General features: G+C 39.1%; 1 protein-coding gene across 1 annotated transcript in view; it reads right to left on the bottom strand.

The window, feature by feature from the left end:
- Positions 1-10,941, bottom strand: part of BAIAP2L1 (BAR/IMD domain containing adaptor protein 2 like 1) — a 39,316-nt gene extending 28,375 nt beyond the window's left edge. Inside the window, exons 1-2 of the mRNA XM_061357086.1 lie at positions 10,701-10,941; positions 1,577-1,652 (exon numbers count right to left, since the gene is read on the bottom strand). Coding sequence (XP_061213070.1) covers positions 1,577-1,652; positions 10,701-10,751 — 127 coding nt within the window. The 5' untranslated portion in view covers positions 10,752-10,941. The remainder of the gene's footprint in view (positions 1-1,576; positions 1,653-10,700) is intronic.
- Between the last annotated feature and the right edge of the window lie 6,634 nt (positions 10,942-17,575).

The following is a 17,575-nucleotide window of genomic DNA, read 5'->3' as shown; positions in this document are numbered from 1 at the left end:
TAGTCTCTTCACCAGCTCTATGGCTAGTAAACAACTTCGGCAGAAAAGTTGTTTTGAACTTTTATGTTCAAGATGTATAAAAATACATTATAAATCTATCAGAAAGTCTTGTAAGTGTAACATTATCAGCCTACTCTGACTTGTTTGGAAATCTGCATAGTATTTGTTTAGCAACAGAGTATTTACTTCTTGTTACAGACCTATTTATACAACTCAGAACTGATGGAGAAAAGATTAACAATTTATGAGTCCAAAGATGACTTTAATGTCGTTTCTCAACAGTTGCAATACTGTAAGCATTTATTCATTTGAAATTCAGCATTCATGCTAGATATGCTTTATCAGCCAGTCTTGAAAGACAAACTTGCTATACCACCGTTTCCATCGCTTCTCCAGTGCTGCTGTGCACAGTTATGTTGTGACTCATGGATGACAAGATGAATTAAAAGAGAAGCAGCACAATGTAACTTATAAACAGTAAAGTATGTGAAAAGCAGAACCCTCAGAAACTGGTATAAAACATTTTTTCAGTCAATCATGAAAATACTTGTTATTACTTCTGGTACTACGTATAATCCCTAAGGTTAGGTATTAGGTAACCACAATGTTAATCCATCAGGTTAGGCATTACTGCATGTAAGTCAGCATTTCCCTATTTTCATCTTCAGCAGGTTTTAGTTTCATCTTGCTCTCAAGCCTGGTCTAAAATTTGCATGAAGAGAGATTTCAATGTCTATTTGGCTATGCACTACTTCTGCAGTATCACATTTCTCAGAGTACTAGGTTACACATAGGGAAAAGATATGCCACAGACTTGAATGAGGCAAAATTAGCGAGATTTTACATCGCTTTAATATGGTATCAAGCAGCTCAACAGGTCTGCAGAGGTGAAATGGAGCAAGCTCTAACAGGTCCTACAATATGAGCTTTGGGAATCCAGGGCCCAGTCCTTGAAACCCATTCTTAGGCAGACAGCTTCTGTGAAGTCAATAATGGAAGTGAACATCCATGTTACAAGAAGTTTGAGAGTCTGGGTCCTTGGATTCAAATTTATTCATTCTGATTTTGACTCCATTAAAAAGATGCAGCCAGATTTAGTATGGACAAGGAAAAAATAATTAACCCACTCCTGCAACTCTTACTCATTGAAGTTGTTCTGTTCACAGGATTTCTTAGGTAGTGATGTGTATAGGACAGCAGAAAGAGCTCTCAGAATGTGAAATAGCTTTGAAAGATATTTCCAGAGAAAAAAAGAAAACAACTGATTTACAGAACTTGGTTATTTTTTCCCTTTTATATTATTATTCTTATGTGTGTTATTTACACTTGATGTTCAGTTTATTTTGCAGTAGCTCTGTGTTTAAGCATTTGGGATGCAACTGCTGCAGGACAGTTAAAAAGCCCTATGTGGAAAGGGTACATATGTATTTGTGCTTTTCTGTGCTTTTTTTTTTTTTCCTAATTAAACACATCCAAAGTTCAACTTAGAAATTAAGCTTATACGCAACCTTCATATCCAATATGCATATTTAAATGAAATAAATATCATTTTAAAGTTAGCACCTAGAAGACTTACCATTAACAGCTTTTTCATAGTTCTTTCCCAGATTTATTAAATTCCTCAGTCCTGGATTGAATTGTTCCATAACATTCTGGGGAACAGAAAAGAAGATTTGTGTTATAACCAAGGCAGTCCAACAGTGGATGGAAGTATTTATCTCAGTGTCACTTAGGTCTGTTTTAGGTTTTGTATGTACAGTGTACATCTGAAAGGTCTGTGGATGGGTGAAAAATAGAAGACTTGGGAGGAAGAGGAGAGCAAAGGATGGAAGGGAGAACTGAGCAGTTAAGATCAACAAACAGGAAAAAGAAAAGGTAAACATTCCACTGGGGTAAAAAGAATCTGGCTGTTCATAATACAAAGAGATGTCAAGTATGTGAACAAAGCTTGCACAGATCTTTCTCTTGTGGTAGGTGATGGCGAAATAAAAGTGAGAGAAAAACCTCTACCCACTAACTGTTCTATGAAGTCAGACAGTAACAAGAACCTTGATTTGAGTTCTTTTTGTGTCCCTGCTCTGAACTGAAAAAAAAACTGTAATGCTGGGAAAAGGAAAAAAAGAAAAGAAATTCACCAGGTAACTGATCAGGGGAGACAAGTCTTTATTTACCTTTTCTAAGTAATAGACAGCATTACAGGAAATCAGTTAGGTTTTTTTGTTTGTTTGAAAATGCTGCATTTCCTTGTGCAAAGCTGTGGTCCTTTCAGCAAGAAAATGATGACCTTATTTAAATAGAATGAGAAAAAAAGTTCACTGCAGCTGCTTTGGCTGTTAAATACAATTATGGGCTGAAACAGCCAGAATCTGAATTCCAGCAGCTCCAAGCATGAGTACTCTCATACCTAGCAAATTCTGTGAACTGATGAAGTGGTAGAAATTGTGACTGGAGTTTTCACAGTGCAAGAAAATAGCTACACCATTGAATAGAAACATTCCAAATCTTTGCAAAAAGTAGAAAATAAGTTAAGCCATGATGCATGAATTCAAATCTGAACTTGCCCAGAGTCTGGGGGGGGGAGGGGGTGGGGAGTGTGAGGAAGAGAGAAGCAGCAGCTTTTGCTCACCCAAAAAGAAAATCACTCACAAAGTCTGAGTTGTTCCTACTCACAGGAAAGGTTCAGTTCCCTTCCTTCTGGTTAGAGACAGAAACTCTCCCCCAAATCAATATTCCAGAATTACTTTTATCTTGTTATTAGCATTGAAAAAGAGAAAAGCTGACATGCTGATATAAATGGAGTAGTTATTCATTCCTTAGAATCATGTCCTTCAAGATGTCTCAAACACATGTAGCATAAATAGCAGTATTCCAAAGTACTGGATGTTGCAATTAACTTCTGAACGACGCTAAGTTTGAAGGAGAGCCCTCTGAGCTTCACTTATTTGGTGGTTTCTTTGTTTCTTCAGGTAGAATCACTATCTGAACTGAAGACACAGCATGTTTGTTTAACAAAACCTCCTTTTGCATGTATGCAAATAACTACCTTGAACAAGTATTCTAGAATTTGCCATATATGCTTGGTCATTTAATAGTCAAGTAACTGCAATGTTCTAATCCTTTCTTTTCTCTCTTCCATACAAAACACAGTTTCATTTAACAGCAACTACTGAGTCTCAGGAACAATTTGGTAATAAGTATTTTGTATTATGTTTATTTTTCACAGAAGCTCTGTATTTCCACAGAGGAAAAGCTTTAATGTTTTTGCAGCTTCTAGACCTTGTTTTCCCATAATCTTCCTAACAAAACTATACCTATGACATTACGCTGTAAAATTTTATTGTCATGAGATACCTGAAGACACCATTCTGCTATTCTATTTTATGATGGTATTTTTATGACACAACTCACATGTTTCTAGATACTGTTCACACAGCAGAACTTTCAAGTTCCAGGAATTCAAAACAGATGCTGTCTGTTTACAAGAAATACAGAGCACAGACAAGTGAAATAGCCTCCAGTTTTTGTCTGTTATACTACTAACAGAATGAAAATATTTCCATTTAGTATGTGCATGGATCCAGAAAGAACAGGAATATCGTCGTCACATTTGTCTTATTTTCAGACAAGGTCATTCAGACAGAACTTTATTATATAGTGCTATACCTGAACTCCAGTCAATTTAAAAAGTGAAGAAAAAAATTAGCTCCAGATTTCACCAACTCTACTTTAGTAGTCCTATTGAGTAAAAATAATATAGCTATTAAACCCCCCCAAAAAACCCTGTTAGGTTCTGATGGTGGTGTAGTATATATATGACATCAAAAGCAGACACAGAACGAGAATACCTAGCCCCACTACATTTATTTGTACAAATTAAATGCAACTGGGATTTATTTCTGGTCTTACCATTAAACTCTTACCCACCCAAACATGATCACTGCAAACAAACTACCTGGTGTCCTCAGGCCCTTGATTTGTGTTAACTCACAAACCACATCCAGAAATCATTTGGGAAAGTGTGTTTCAGGTTGGGCCAACAATGCCGAAGGCTATTCTAACAACAGGATGGAATTTCAAGCTCTGGTGTCTGGGAACATCCCTCCTCCTGCCACAACTCTTTAATTTACTACTGTAAATGTTGCTGCTCTGCCTCTTTTGCCCTCCCTGCAGCTGAGGCAGTGCGACTATGAGGCTTTTGTTCCAAGCAGTGTTTCTTCCTACTCCAACTTCTTGCCATTCCTTCCCAGCAGCGTATTGAAGATGATGTCTCTTGGCATACAGGGAGCCAGTGAATCACAAGAAAAAAAGAAAAAATGGTGAATTAGGGTATTGTGTTAGAATATAGAGTCCTGTGTTCCAAGGATATGGAGGGGGAGAAAGGTGTATATGATGTAGAAACCATGTGTATCCATGGTAGGTAAGAATCCCAATGACACCTTGAATTACCACGTGACACTGAAAATAATTGTCTTGAAAGACAGCTCCTTTCCCTACTTACCCTGCTCCCCACAACAAGGACTTAGATTAAAAACCTCACTGCTTCCTACCCAAAAATTCTAACAGTCACATGGCAATTATTGGTCTCAAAATACTGATTTTGGAATGACTGTCTTAAGGATTCAGGGGTTAACATTCCAGTTTTCTTGCCATCTAATTCAGATTTCAAACAGAAAGCAGGGATTGCATCTCCATCATTAGTTGTTTTAATTTAGGAGGAAGTGAACAAAACCCAACAAAAATGCCTTCAAAAAACTTCCCTCTCCGAAGCCAGATCGCATAGCTCCTTACTTTCACTAGCTGATTCGATACTCTCTGAGCATTCATGTATAGCAGCTATAGATCACACTGTGGAAACACAACAGGTCCATTGGAACACACCAAACTCTGAGGAAGAGCTCCAGTCATCACATCTGCTCAACATACACATAAAACTGCTCAAAACTTGAAGAAACAATTTATAGGTCACTGCCTTTGGTAGCTGAAAGGCACACAACTAACGGATCTTTTCTCCATCAGACCAAGCAGCCTGTGAAAGCTTTTCAGCCTTTACACTGCCACAGTGGTTGATTGTTAGCAGAAGCGCCTGAACCAGTGAACGCCCGAGAAGCAGTAAAAACCCTTGCAATGGAAATTCCCCTTTGGAATTTGCCTGGTTTAATGCAGGGTATGGTTAGCTCATCCTCACAGCACTGTGCAAGGTTCATTTACTTTCCTACTAAGTGTTTGTGTTTGATAGACTTAGCTCCCCCTCTCCCACCCCTGCTGGGTCTCCAAGATGGTATAATGAAATAATTCTTAGATGATTTTCCTCTCTTCAGCAATATAGAGAAGCATAATATGTGTTTTTTCTTTCTAGATTCTCAAAGCAAAGAAAAACCTGGCTGTGCTTCTAGTACTCTTTTTATATAGTTAACCATCGCTGCTGCCTTTGAAGTACTGCCCAGGAACATGTATCTAGAGCACATTTTCTAAAGGAAAACTGTCACTGGCAATACTCTCTTCAGGACTAGGTATAAATTTTATAATTGCCAAGATATTTCAAATCAGTTAAAGTGATTGTAATATTTTGTTCAGCTTCAGAAGCTATAGGGGAAAAGAGCCACTCAAATCCATCTGTATAGCTATTTTTTTTCGTATGATGTCTTACAGTTGTACAGCTTCTCTTACTCGCAGTCTAAGGAAAAGGTAATGAAAATGAGTGGGGCTGAAGACCAGTGCAAAACTGCAAGCCAGACACAGCAGCCAGATCTCAAAAAAAGCAAGAGACAGAGGAACAAATAACTTGTGTTCAAGACAACTGCTAATACAAAATTATCAAAAGTCTCATAAAATATCACAGTCTTGTTATATGCCATGCTCTACAATGACATGGGAATAAAACTTTTATCTTAATCCAAACAGACATCACAAAGAGAAAAAAAAAAAAACTAGGAGAGACAATGGTTCACAAGACATCATTTGTCTGTGCAGTGAGGGACACACACTCGGCTTCCTAATTGGCAATGAAGTGTCCTATATTCTAGTGACACACTACCTCACATGAACAGAATAATTTACCAGAAGAGAAGAGGAGGCACATGATCAGCTCCTACAGCTTTCTATTATTTAGGATGAATGGAAATAAAGGGAAACACTTTCAAAACAGGCAACAGGAAACATCTTTTTATGTAAAGAATTTTAGAGTTGGCAAAAGTGACCTTCCAAGAAAACTCATAAGATAAACCTGCTCTGGTCATCTGAGTCATTTAATCCTCATATAATCTGGTATAAGAGTTGCTATATGCCTTTCATTGCATGAAGACAATGCGAGTTAGCCAGCCTGATAGAAAGGAGCTGACTGAAGCCTTGTACTTCCACTTGTTGTGTGTAGGTATTATATCTTCCAGTTCCTGATAGTGATATAAACAACATTAATCTTCAAAACAAATGATATCCATTGTAGAAGTGCCTTCCTGTAAATGCTCAGCTTTGCTTTTTACTTAAAGACACACCTCACAGAACAATAGCTCAGCAGGTATGAGTACAACTAAACAATGCATAGACTCCCTGTAGCTTCAAGTTTACATCCTGCAGGCACTTTTGCAAGAGTGGATAACAATGTATTTGGGTGGAAATCTGGAACTATAGGGCTGGCACTGAAAAAGGAGATCTTGATGTCTAACATTACTCATATTATCATCAATGTATATATTTATAGCTAACTTTTGTATAGCTACTAATAATTTAAATTGTTATCCCTCAACTTGGAAGACAGTAAAATTAAGTTTTTGGAAAAAGTCTTCAGTGTCTGTATCTGAAAACCCCCACTTGCAAAGATCTGAAGAGCCATGTAGAAGGTAAATCATATTGCTCTCTACTGTACTTGGAGCGTTTTATACATTACTGCATTTCATTTTCTCCTTTAGCTTTTGAAAGCCACAATACAGTTTTCAGAAGGGTGCGATTAAGCTCTCAACACATCTCATGTTAAGCTATCTCAGCTGTAAGTTAGCTTAATATTGTTTTAAAACAGGTTTAACAGAATGAAAAAAAAAATCAGGATGCCAATGTTTATTCAAAAAGACTGATTCTTATGACTAATTATTAGTCACCTTGACAGAACATTTCTTGCTTAATACAGCAATTAATCATCCATCAGTGCATTTCAAATACAAACTTTTTCAGGTTATGAACTCAGGATAGACTCTAAATAGGAATAACTCTAAGTAAGGTCAAGAGATAATTTACACTAAGATAGAACTGGACTTTATACACACATGAACTCCCAAAGGCTCCACTTCCCCAATGTCAGGTTTACGTTTCAGTGATGCAAAATAACAGCCTTACCGCAGCACGTGCTAGGACCACAAGTGAATTTTAATTTTGGTAAGTAAGTCTGGTAGTTTAATCTCATTGCAAGCCTTTTTAAAAACACAGGGACATGGATTTGGGACTTTAAAATGAATTTATCAGATATACTTTCATGATAAAACAATATAGCCTACCCAAATAATCATACCTACCCCTCAGGAGAATACAGCATTCCACTGAATAAAGGTTGTTTTGATGCACCCCCCTTTTTTTTTTTTCCTAATTACACTTTGGTTGACAATCAAAATTTCTGGGTAAGATTTACCTGAACTAAATAAATCTTTAAAATCCAAGATTACCAACAGCAGTGAATTACAGCTATCACGCTATTATCTAGTGCTCCAGAAACCTCAAACCACAGGAGCAATAAGGGAGCTGCCTGCCCAGCCCTTTGACCACATAGACAAAATGACAGGTTTGTAACTCAGTACTTTCCTGTTTTGTCCCCTTTCCCCTGCACTGCGTGTATCACAGTTGGATGCCAAATAGTTTTCCCCCCACATACAGCAGACAAAACGAAGCTGTATGAGCTGCAATGCCACACCAACATGTAACATCTTTCTTGGGATTACCAATTGTATGAGGGGGTCATATAACATCCCTCCAGAGCACACCACATGGCTGCAGTGAGTTCAAGGGCAGGGCAGTGTCATACCAGCGAACCCCTCAGCAGTTCCTCGGTAAAAGGGAGGCTGTGGCCCTCTTTAGTCATAGGCTTCCACACCCTTTGGCTTCATTTTGCACGTGCCATTCCTATCATGCATTAAAGTGATTCTTCAGGTATTACATAAAGAGTAAATGTCAGCCTTGATTTTTGTGTGTGCACACATATATTTGTGGATTATATTGTTTATTTAGTCAGGTTAACTTAAAAAAAAAAATAAAAAAGAAATGTTGAGGTATTCACTTTCTGATGTTGTTGCTAATGAAAAGGATGAACCAGGTAAAAATACAAGGTCATTACTTAGCTGCCCGATGACTTCTGTAAGTATATTTTGAAGCTTTGCATAACATGGGTTACTATGTATTGAATAAATCCAATGGATTAGCACTGTAAGAAAGGGAAAAAGGAAAGCAGACTAGCATGGCATTCAATTTCATTCTCTATTATTTTTCCAGGTCACCCAAATTTTTTTTAATTGGTTTTTTGAGAAGTCAGAAGCCTCAGTTTGGTCCTGCAGCACACAGATGCCATCGCTGCACCACACTGGTTTCCCCATACCAAGCCCTTCTTACTGGTAGGAGAAACACAAACACTGCTCCCGATTTTATCATTACCAGCATGGTGTTTTAAGTGCTGGATTGCTAGGATAGCAAACAGTAACAGCAGAAGTTCCATGTGCATTATTAAGCAAAGGAGAGCACACTCACCTTGCAGCTAAAGCACAGTACAAAGAGGTGTTCATTTGTTTTAGATGAGGGAGCTGTGATTAGTCACTGCAAATGCCAAATACACAGAGTAGTGTTCTCTGCCCTTAAGAAGTGAAGGGCTATTTTCAAGATTTCAACTTCGATATAGAAAAAACTGCTTTAAAGTAGACTGAGAATCCATTCTCTGCCTTAAGCAGCCCTTATACCTTATCTGGATAAAGTTTCAACTTTTAATGAGGGCAGGGCAGGAGGGTTTCCAGGCCTGTGAGTACGAGCTATGTGATGCAATGCACCAGATCACTCAAAATACCCACATGGAAGACATTTCATCACACTGTCAACATTAACTTTGGATTACTGGGCTTTTGCTGGTAATTTCAGTTTTATGTATCTCCTCGAATTAGTTAAAAACAAAAAACCAACAAACGGGTAAACTTTCTCAGGAAATATGTACTGAAAAACCGGGAAGGTTTTGTTTGTTTAGAGGTCTGTCATCCTTTAAAGCCTATTTTATATTATACCTGTTACATCACACAGAAGATTTTCTTCCCTCTCCTCTGTAAAGCTGTTTTAGCTACATTCTGGAAGTCAATAGACAGGGTAGGACATTCCTCTGTCGGCACAGCCCTGAACAGTCAACTTTGCACATTTCTCTCCTATGAGCCTGTATTTACAGGCTGTTCTTCTGAGAAAGATGAATTTATATTTGCTTATGGCCTTGCCATGAATGTAACTGATACCACAAATCACCAGACCATTTAAGATGACCTGCATCAAATATAAAGAACAAAATTTATAGGCAAGTAATCTCTTCTTTTTAGTAGTTTTGCATGGATTTGATATTTAAAACCAAAGAAAGCAACTAGCAAATACATGACACCAATATAAGTGGACTACTTGAAGGATTAAAGTTACCTTAAGGGTGTTGGAGAACAACAAAACTAACAGCCAAATACTTCAGTAAATGCTTTCAGAGACTTTTAAATAACAACATCTTCAGAAATATGAAAACATTCATTAATAAACCAGTAAGATTTAATTGTAAAATAGAACAATCCCCCAGAAAGCTTTCCTTTGGGCTCAAAGCTGTGAATGCACTGCAGCTGTAAGTTCATTTGCATGGTTAAATGCGTTTGCAAATTTGAGTGCTAGTACAACACACAGTACAGAATGAAGATTGCAGATCCAACACTGCCCCTGCTACTTCGCCAAAAGGATGGCTCTTAAGGGAACTTTGCCCAATTAGGATTGGTGTGTTTTGGAAGGGCTGAGTTTATAGAAAGTTTAATCAGCAGCTACTGCCCGTATGCAAAATATTTTAAATCCTACAAATAGCGAGGCATTTTGTAAAGTTTACACGTTCGCTCACATAAACTGTACTGCCCTCACCCACCGGTGCTGTGAGGCAGCTAGGGCGTACCTTCAGAAATCTGATTATCAGCTCGGGACCCAGGCAAGGAACTGAAGTCAGCACCAAGCTGTTTTTAGGCTCTGGCCCGTACGAAGAAACGGTTCAAGCAGAGGACCACATGCACCAAGATCTCCAAACCACTTTATCATCAAAACACACTGCGGGCACTATGACTCGCTGGAGAACTGTGCCTGCTAGAAGAGGGAGAATCCAGCCTGAAAGCCCGCCTTGTCCGGAGCTGTCTCTCTTGGCTCTGCGGCGGCGGGCAGGACCAGACGGGGCAAGGGGGGCCGAGTCTCCGGCTGCCTCCGTCCCGGGCCCCTTCGGGTATTTACGAGCGAGCACCGAGCCGCCTTTGACGCACTGGGGCGGGCGAGAGCGCTCACAGGGAAAGAAAAGAGGAAAGAAAGAAGTTCGCTCCGCTCCTGCGTGAGGAGCCGAGGCTGCGCTGCACCCTCGCGCCGGCCCCCGCCTCAGCCGACAAGGGAGCCGGCCAGCGGGGGCAAAGGTGGCCGCCGTGTCCCCGGCCAAGGCAGCGGCAGGCAGCCCCTCCCCGGCCCGTACTCACTTTGTAGGTACTCTCCGTCAGCTTGTTCACCTCCTCGGGGTCCCGGGACATGGTGACTGCGGGGAGGAGGCCGGTGGGAAGAGCTTCGTCCTCCGGAGAGCGCTTCGGCCCCAGCGCAGGGCGGCCGCGACCGACTGAGCTGCTTCACCCGCCGCTAAGAAACTGTCAAAAACTTGTGGAACCAGCCGGGCAGGGCCGCCGGGGCGGGGCCTGCGGGGCCGCGGCCGCCTGACGCGGCAGGACTGGCTGGGCGGGCGGGGCCGGGATCGCCTCACCTCGGTTCGCCTCAGCGGGAGGGGCGGCGGCTGCGTACCGCCTCTACCTGAGGTGGTGCTGCCGCCACCTCCTTCCCCTTTCCCTTCCCGGTGGCCGTGGCCCCTCGGAGAGGCCCGGAGGCGAAGCGCAGCCGGGGCCCCGTGGAAGCCTCTTCAGGAGGCAGCAGTACTGCGGCCACCCATCAAAGTGGGAGGTAAATTCTTCCTCACAGCAATTAAGTGAGGATTCTATAAGAGTTAATTGATTAATCTTGTTAGGATTAATTAGGGTAGTCTTAGTGGTGCTAGTGAGGCTGGAGTGGGTCCTGTTCTTTCTTCCACAGTAGCACCACGTGAAGGAGAGGGAGGAGGTTTCCTCAGGGACTCTCAGGAAAGAGCTAAAGCGTCTTTTTTCAGCGTCCTGGTCCAGTGCATCACCCGAGCTTCATGCTGTACGCTGAAGTTGGAGATTTCTTTTAAATACACACCAATAAAACAGTGCCCCAGTCATCTTTACTGTGTGAAATGACTCATGAGCCCTTCATGGGGGGAGCAGGGTGAGGAAAGCTGGGATAAGCTATAAATTTTTGTGGACCATAAATTGTCCAGAGATCGTGAGATTAATTTAAAGTATGCTAGTTGGAATAGCTTTCTGATAATGTAATACCAACGCTATCTTGAAGGACTTTGTGGGAATTTCATAATCTTGGGTATTTTAAAGCTGAGATGCAGTGTAAGGTATTGAGTGTGTGAGGCATAATCAACACCCTTACACATTGGACATCTTTCTTTTGGTTGCTATCTCTCCCTCTGATTCCCACACTTTATTGCAGCAATAGAAAAGTGGCAGGCAGGCAACAAACACTGGACTTGGAACAGTACTGTAGATGTTGGACTCTGGTGTGGGAGGAGGTTGTTACTGAGTCTCAATAGCTGTAAAAATGTTTTCATTCAAGCACATGGAGATGTTTATGTCTTTAGAACTACAATTTACCTTCTGGGGAAAAGAGTGCATAGTTGGAGCATTATCTTGAATACAAGCAAAATGCAGGGCAGAGAGGCAGTTTTTTGAGGCTTCATACTCCCAGGTAAAGTCTTGCAGAGTTCTGGTGTTTATGGAATTAATTGCTTTTCTGTAATAATCCCATTTATAATGTTGTCCTATAGGCCTAGTGAATTATTTTGGGCATAAGTCTACAATATATGTTCCCACTAAACAGTGTTTGCTTATGTAAACAGTCCTCTTGAATGTGATACGGCTGCTTGCCTGAGAATGGGATGAAGAATTGTACTGTTTATTCGTGACTCTTTTAGTCTGAAGAACCTGAAAACAGACTGTTCCTGGGTACTACTGTTTTTGTGTTTTCATATGCCAGTGTGGGAAAAGGATGTTCCTCCGTAACAGGCATTCAAATTTGTGGGAGCAGGTACCCAAAGGAAGGTGGAAAACGATTTTTCCTTCCCCAACTCCTGCTAAAGGAGCTGGGAGTGTATTGTATAGCAGGGAGTTTATTATTCCTGTTAGGGGCAAAGCATTTGTCATATTTCCTCTGAACGATATGGAGTGCTTGCAGCTCACCTAGGATTCAGAGTGTTTTGTTTCCATGATTCAGTTCAGTTGTAGTAATGGCAATGTAAGTAGTAATGAAATATGCATATCAGAAAGAAATAATGTGGATAATTGATGTAGGTAGAATTGTTTAAAAATGTTCTGATGCTTAATGTGGCGATGCTTAACATTTCAAAATATACTTTTCTAAAAGCTGTTTTACTTTGTAAGCAGATATAAATATTGTAAAGGTTTACTGAACTTCATATTCTTGTGTGTTCTTCATGACGTTTGGTAATTTCTGTAATCTTCATGTATATACAATTTTTAGAGTTTTTACATAATCTCTCTTAAATTTCTAGTGCTGTAGATTATTAAAAAAATATATTGACATTAAAAATACAATTGTGAAGTAGTGGATGGATAGGGGTAAGGAAACAAGGAAAAGGAGTTTTAAAGAATGCTTAAGTGGAAAATGGAGCTAGCAAGGAAGAATCAATCCTTAATGTGAGGTAATGATTGCCTCTATTAATTCCTCTATTTACAGATTAAATGCTCATAAACAGTGGAGGCAGTTAACAGATGGAAAATATCAGGACCGACTTCTTTATTAAAGTGAAAGAATTAACACCGTTTTCTTCAAATTTCAGGAGTGAGCATTATAAATAATAATTTGCAAACCCCTTAGGAGATCAGGTTGTGTGTTTATGAAGGAAAAAAGCAACAACAGGTTTTATTGTTGAAATTAGATGCTGATACAAAAATGATAGTGTGGAAAATATATTTAATGCTTTATTCATGTTTTACTTTGTCACCATAGTCTTGTATATTTTTTTCCATATCTTGAGACTCTTACAAGTGTGTTAGGCATTTGGAAACATTTTCTGTATTTTCTTTCTGTTGTGGTGTTAGAAATATTTTATGTATCAATTCATAATTAGTAGCATTGCCCTGTTCTGGTGTAGTGCTGTGTTTTACTGTGTGATTGAAAACGTTGAAACTGGACTAGCAAATCCAGTTCTTAATTTACAAGTATCCAGACCTTTGCTGTAAATCATCAGTTTTCAAACAAGAAAATGAGTCTGCTTGAGCTTGTAACAAATGCAGATATTTTGTTCACTTAATAGGGGATTTTTGATCTTACATTGTGTTAAGATTAATGTTATGTTACTGACTTAGCTGGAATTAATCCTGATGTGTGCAAACAACATGAATTTACAGTGGTTGAGTGAGATCTCATTTTTTGTAAGTTACTTCGAGATGCTCTTACATTTAAATGCATGTACTGTAGTCTTCTAGTATCATACCAAAGTGTTTTGCCTGATCAGGACAGAATATTTAATAGCATGCAAAACCGAAACCTTAATGAATACATCTTTATGCTCTGTTGCCTATATACTGCTGTAAGCATTTGTAATAAACACACTAACATGAGATATATTATTTTTATTTAGAAATTTGTTTATTGTACTCACCAATAGCACTGAATTCTGGGTGCAGCAGCGTTTGAGTACTCAGGGTTGTACATTTGGGAATTGTTTCTTAGAGACTCTAAAGAGTACTTGCTAACTTTGCTCTTGGAAGGAATTCAGAGCAGGAGTCTGGCTGTGAAGACTAATCATATATGCTGTCTGAACTGCTTGGAACTGAAATCCATCTGATTACTTTTTATGTGCTTACTTTTAACATACATTGTTTTGTTGGACAGAAAAGATGAAGAAGGAAATATTCTCACTTTGGTGATGAACCTGTCCTGTGGTATAATTATGTCTGTTGACTATCTGTGTACTGTATCTCAGGCAATAACTGCATCTCAAGAATGATGAAGGTTAGAGAGACCCTGGCAGGTTAGTAGCATACCTGGTAAGGTCTCCCATCAGAGTAGGGCTAATTTCAGCATTAGGTTGCTCAGGGTTTCATCCAGGTGAATTTAGGAAGTTCCCAGGAAGCAGAAGTTGAGGAACAGAACTGAAACAGTTCTATTTGCAACAAACTGTAACTTGGCAAGCCACAAAAATATTCTACAATGTTACAAGAGACAGTACTTATGTTTTATAGGGGGGCAATCCCCAGAGGTATGTTACCTGTGCAACTAAGTTGCTTATCCTTAACAGACATCCTCCATGTTGTGACTAGAGCTTTGGTATTAGCGTTACACACATTGCCTGTTGAGAAAACAAAGCTCCTTCCTCACTACCTGTCATTCTGCTGCCTCACATTACACTTTCCTGATGTCAAACAGCAATACTGGTAGGCCTGTAATTATGCATAATCTCCAACAGACCCTCTTGATGATAGCAGATTAAAGGGATGACTTGGACTTTGGTGATGTAGAAGATGTTGCTTGCTCAGCACCGTATCCCAGGCAGGCTCAGAGGATTTTGATCATTCATCACAAGGAATATTATTAGGTAGGTGGAATAATATCAGTGAGGTGAAGCTTTGTAACTTTTGTGTGTAAGTATCAGGTGAAGGATCCTTGTATGTGTGTTTGATAATTCACCATCGAGCACCCTTTCCAGAATTAAAGTCTCCCTCTAAACAGACTTAGTGTGTTTTGAGCATTCTATTTCAAACTGGCAACAAAGTGAGTAATGACAAGAAAAAATTCCCCATGCATTGTCAGCTTTATAGAATTGAAATGATAATGATAAAATGGTATCATTGATGTATCTTTTGTAAAAGCCCATATTCAGAAATATTCCTTTGAACAAGTATCACAGAATCATAGAATGGTTTGGTTTGGAAGGGACCTTAAAGTTAATTCCATTCCAACTCCCTGCCATGAGCAGGGACATGTCCACTACAACAGGTTGCTCAAAGCCCTGTCCAGCCTAGCCTTGAACACTGCCAGGGAAGGGGCAGCCATGGCTTCTTTGGGCCACCTGTGCCAGGGTCTCACATCCCTCATAATGAATAATTTCTTCCTAATATCTAATCTAAATCTACCCTCTTTCAGTTTAAAACTGTTCTGCTTAAAATCTAATACTTTGATGTGACTGTTTTCTGTAAGTGTCCTATTTGCATGTCAGCAGCATATTCAGATATTCTTTGGAAATGATTTAAGCATGCTGTAATGACCCATTAATGCAGCTCATCATTAGATCTTTAACATGTGTTTTAATATGACTGTAAATAATTGCATAAATTGTGGCTAAGCAGCAATCACATATGCATGATATAGCCAGCTGTGGCCTAACTCATTCCCTGTGGTCATTAGCAGACATTTAACTTGATTAAGAAAAAATAAATGTACATAGCCTGTTATTTAGTGACATCAAACAACATTCAGAGTCAGAATAAAATCTTCTGAGTAGGAAATTAAAGTGACTCTACTCGCTTGTTTTTCTGATTGGTGTGTATGTTTTGTCCTCTGTTGACACTTAAAAGGATTTTTTAAAGTATTTTAATCCTCTACAAGCTGACAGTACAAAAGTTCACTAAACATTGTCATTTGAAAGAATTATAGAAAACTTTTGAAGGCTTTACTGAATCTTTTAGTCTTATTCAGCTCTGGTTAGTTACATGGATTTAGTTCAGTTTAAACTGGATGCAAGCAAGCACAAAATCATTTTGTTCCCTGCTGATCCTTTTGTCCCGAGCTGGTTTCAAAGCAAATGAGCTGTAACTCAGGTCAGTTCGATAAGATACTGAGCTCTCTGATCAAGGAAGACACTTAATCAAACGCTTAGTTTAAACATGTAATGAAGTCGTTGTGCATTGGGAGTGGAATCAAGGAGGTGCAAAAGGCTTTTAATGAACTTTTCTTTCTCCAGACTAAAGTTGATTGTTTTGTCTTGGAGATGAATGCTTTGGATGCTTGTATTTTTTATATCAACTGTCTCAAAATGCAAATTATTTGGCAATGTTATAAGGTGAATTATGATCTGATTTCTTCTTAAGGTTTATTTTTTGAGACTGCAAAGAATGGTGTAGAAGAATGCAGATTTTTGTCAAGTTCTTTCCTTTCCATTTTTTTTTTTTTTTGAGATTGCCCAGAATTTAGTGTAAATTTACCATTGAAGAGACTCTCGTAGGCAGTTGGCAATGGTGGGAGTGCTAACCTTTTTCTGCTGTTAATTGAAATACTTAATTCAAACCTGTTACCTTTTGAGTGTTTCTTGCTGAGAGACCCTTAGTTTAATTCGTGTGTTGTGACCACTAGATGGCAAGCAAACTATGCGTGATGGAACAAAATAAACTTGTATAACCTTTATGCCCAAAGCTTTCTCAGTGCCTTATAATGTAACAACATAGATATTAGTGTTAAGCAAATGGAACAGCCTTTATATTGCTCATACGCAGCCTTGGATTTTTTTTTCCTCAAGAGGGTAAATGCTGTTAGGATGTTCATGTTATTGAAATCTAAATATGCCTTGGGATCTGTGACTTTATTTTGGAAGCGGGCACTAGTAGCAAACCAACATCCTGGTGAAATTCTTGTTAGAAGCTTCTAATCCATTTAGGTTTCGGGAGTTTATGAGGTGACTCATGCCAAACCCACAGTGTTTTAAATAACTACATATTTGTTATTCTCCCTTTTGTAATTTGTCGGCTGGGGATTAGTTAACAACAGGTGTACTCTGTTCCAAATGGATAAACTGGTTTTGCCTGAGGCTGAGTGTGGAGTACTGCAGCTAAACATAGTATCTGCACATTGCTGATCTTAGTTACATCACTACTAGATTCTGTGTTAGAACTAGAATAAGAATTATCAGTGCTGTGGGGTAGAACATAAAGATTTCAACTGGAATGTGTTACTGTTGCTGAGCTAGCAAGTAAACATATACCAGGTGTAAAGTAGTATTTCTGTGAGTATTTTCAAAGAACTAAAACATAAATTTTGGTGCTGTCTTTACCTCTTCCTTTTTGCAGTTAGAAAAAGATAGAACAAGCACATAATACTGGTAATTTGAGTGCACTTTAAAAATCCTAGAACTGTATTTCCATATTCAAAAGAAACTTGTAGCTCCTTAACCCCTCTCTGTAATGGGGAATCACTAGAAAAATGTTCAGGGAAGATTCTATGAATACTAAAGAATTCAGAGAAACTATCATTACATTATTCCTGT

Source organism: Neopsephotus bourkii, unplaced genomic scaffold (assembly GCF_033783945.1).
Source record: "Neopsephotus bourkii isolate Nb327-2 ecotype Australia unplaced genomic scaffold, CSIRO-AGI_Nbou_v1 NB_882, whole genome shotgun sequence".
NCBI classification, from domain to species: domain Eukaryota; kingdom Metazoa; phylum Chordata; class Aves; order Psittaciformes; family Psittacidae; genus Neopsephotus; species Neopsephotus bourkii.
The sequence above is the reverse complement of the archived record's forward strand: the minus strand, read 5'-3'. Positions and strand labels throughout refer to the sequence as shown.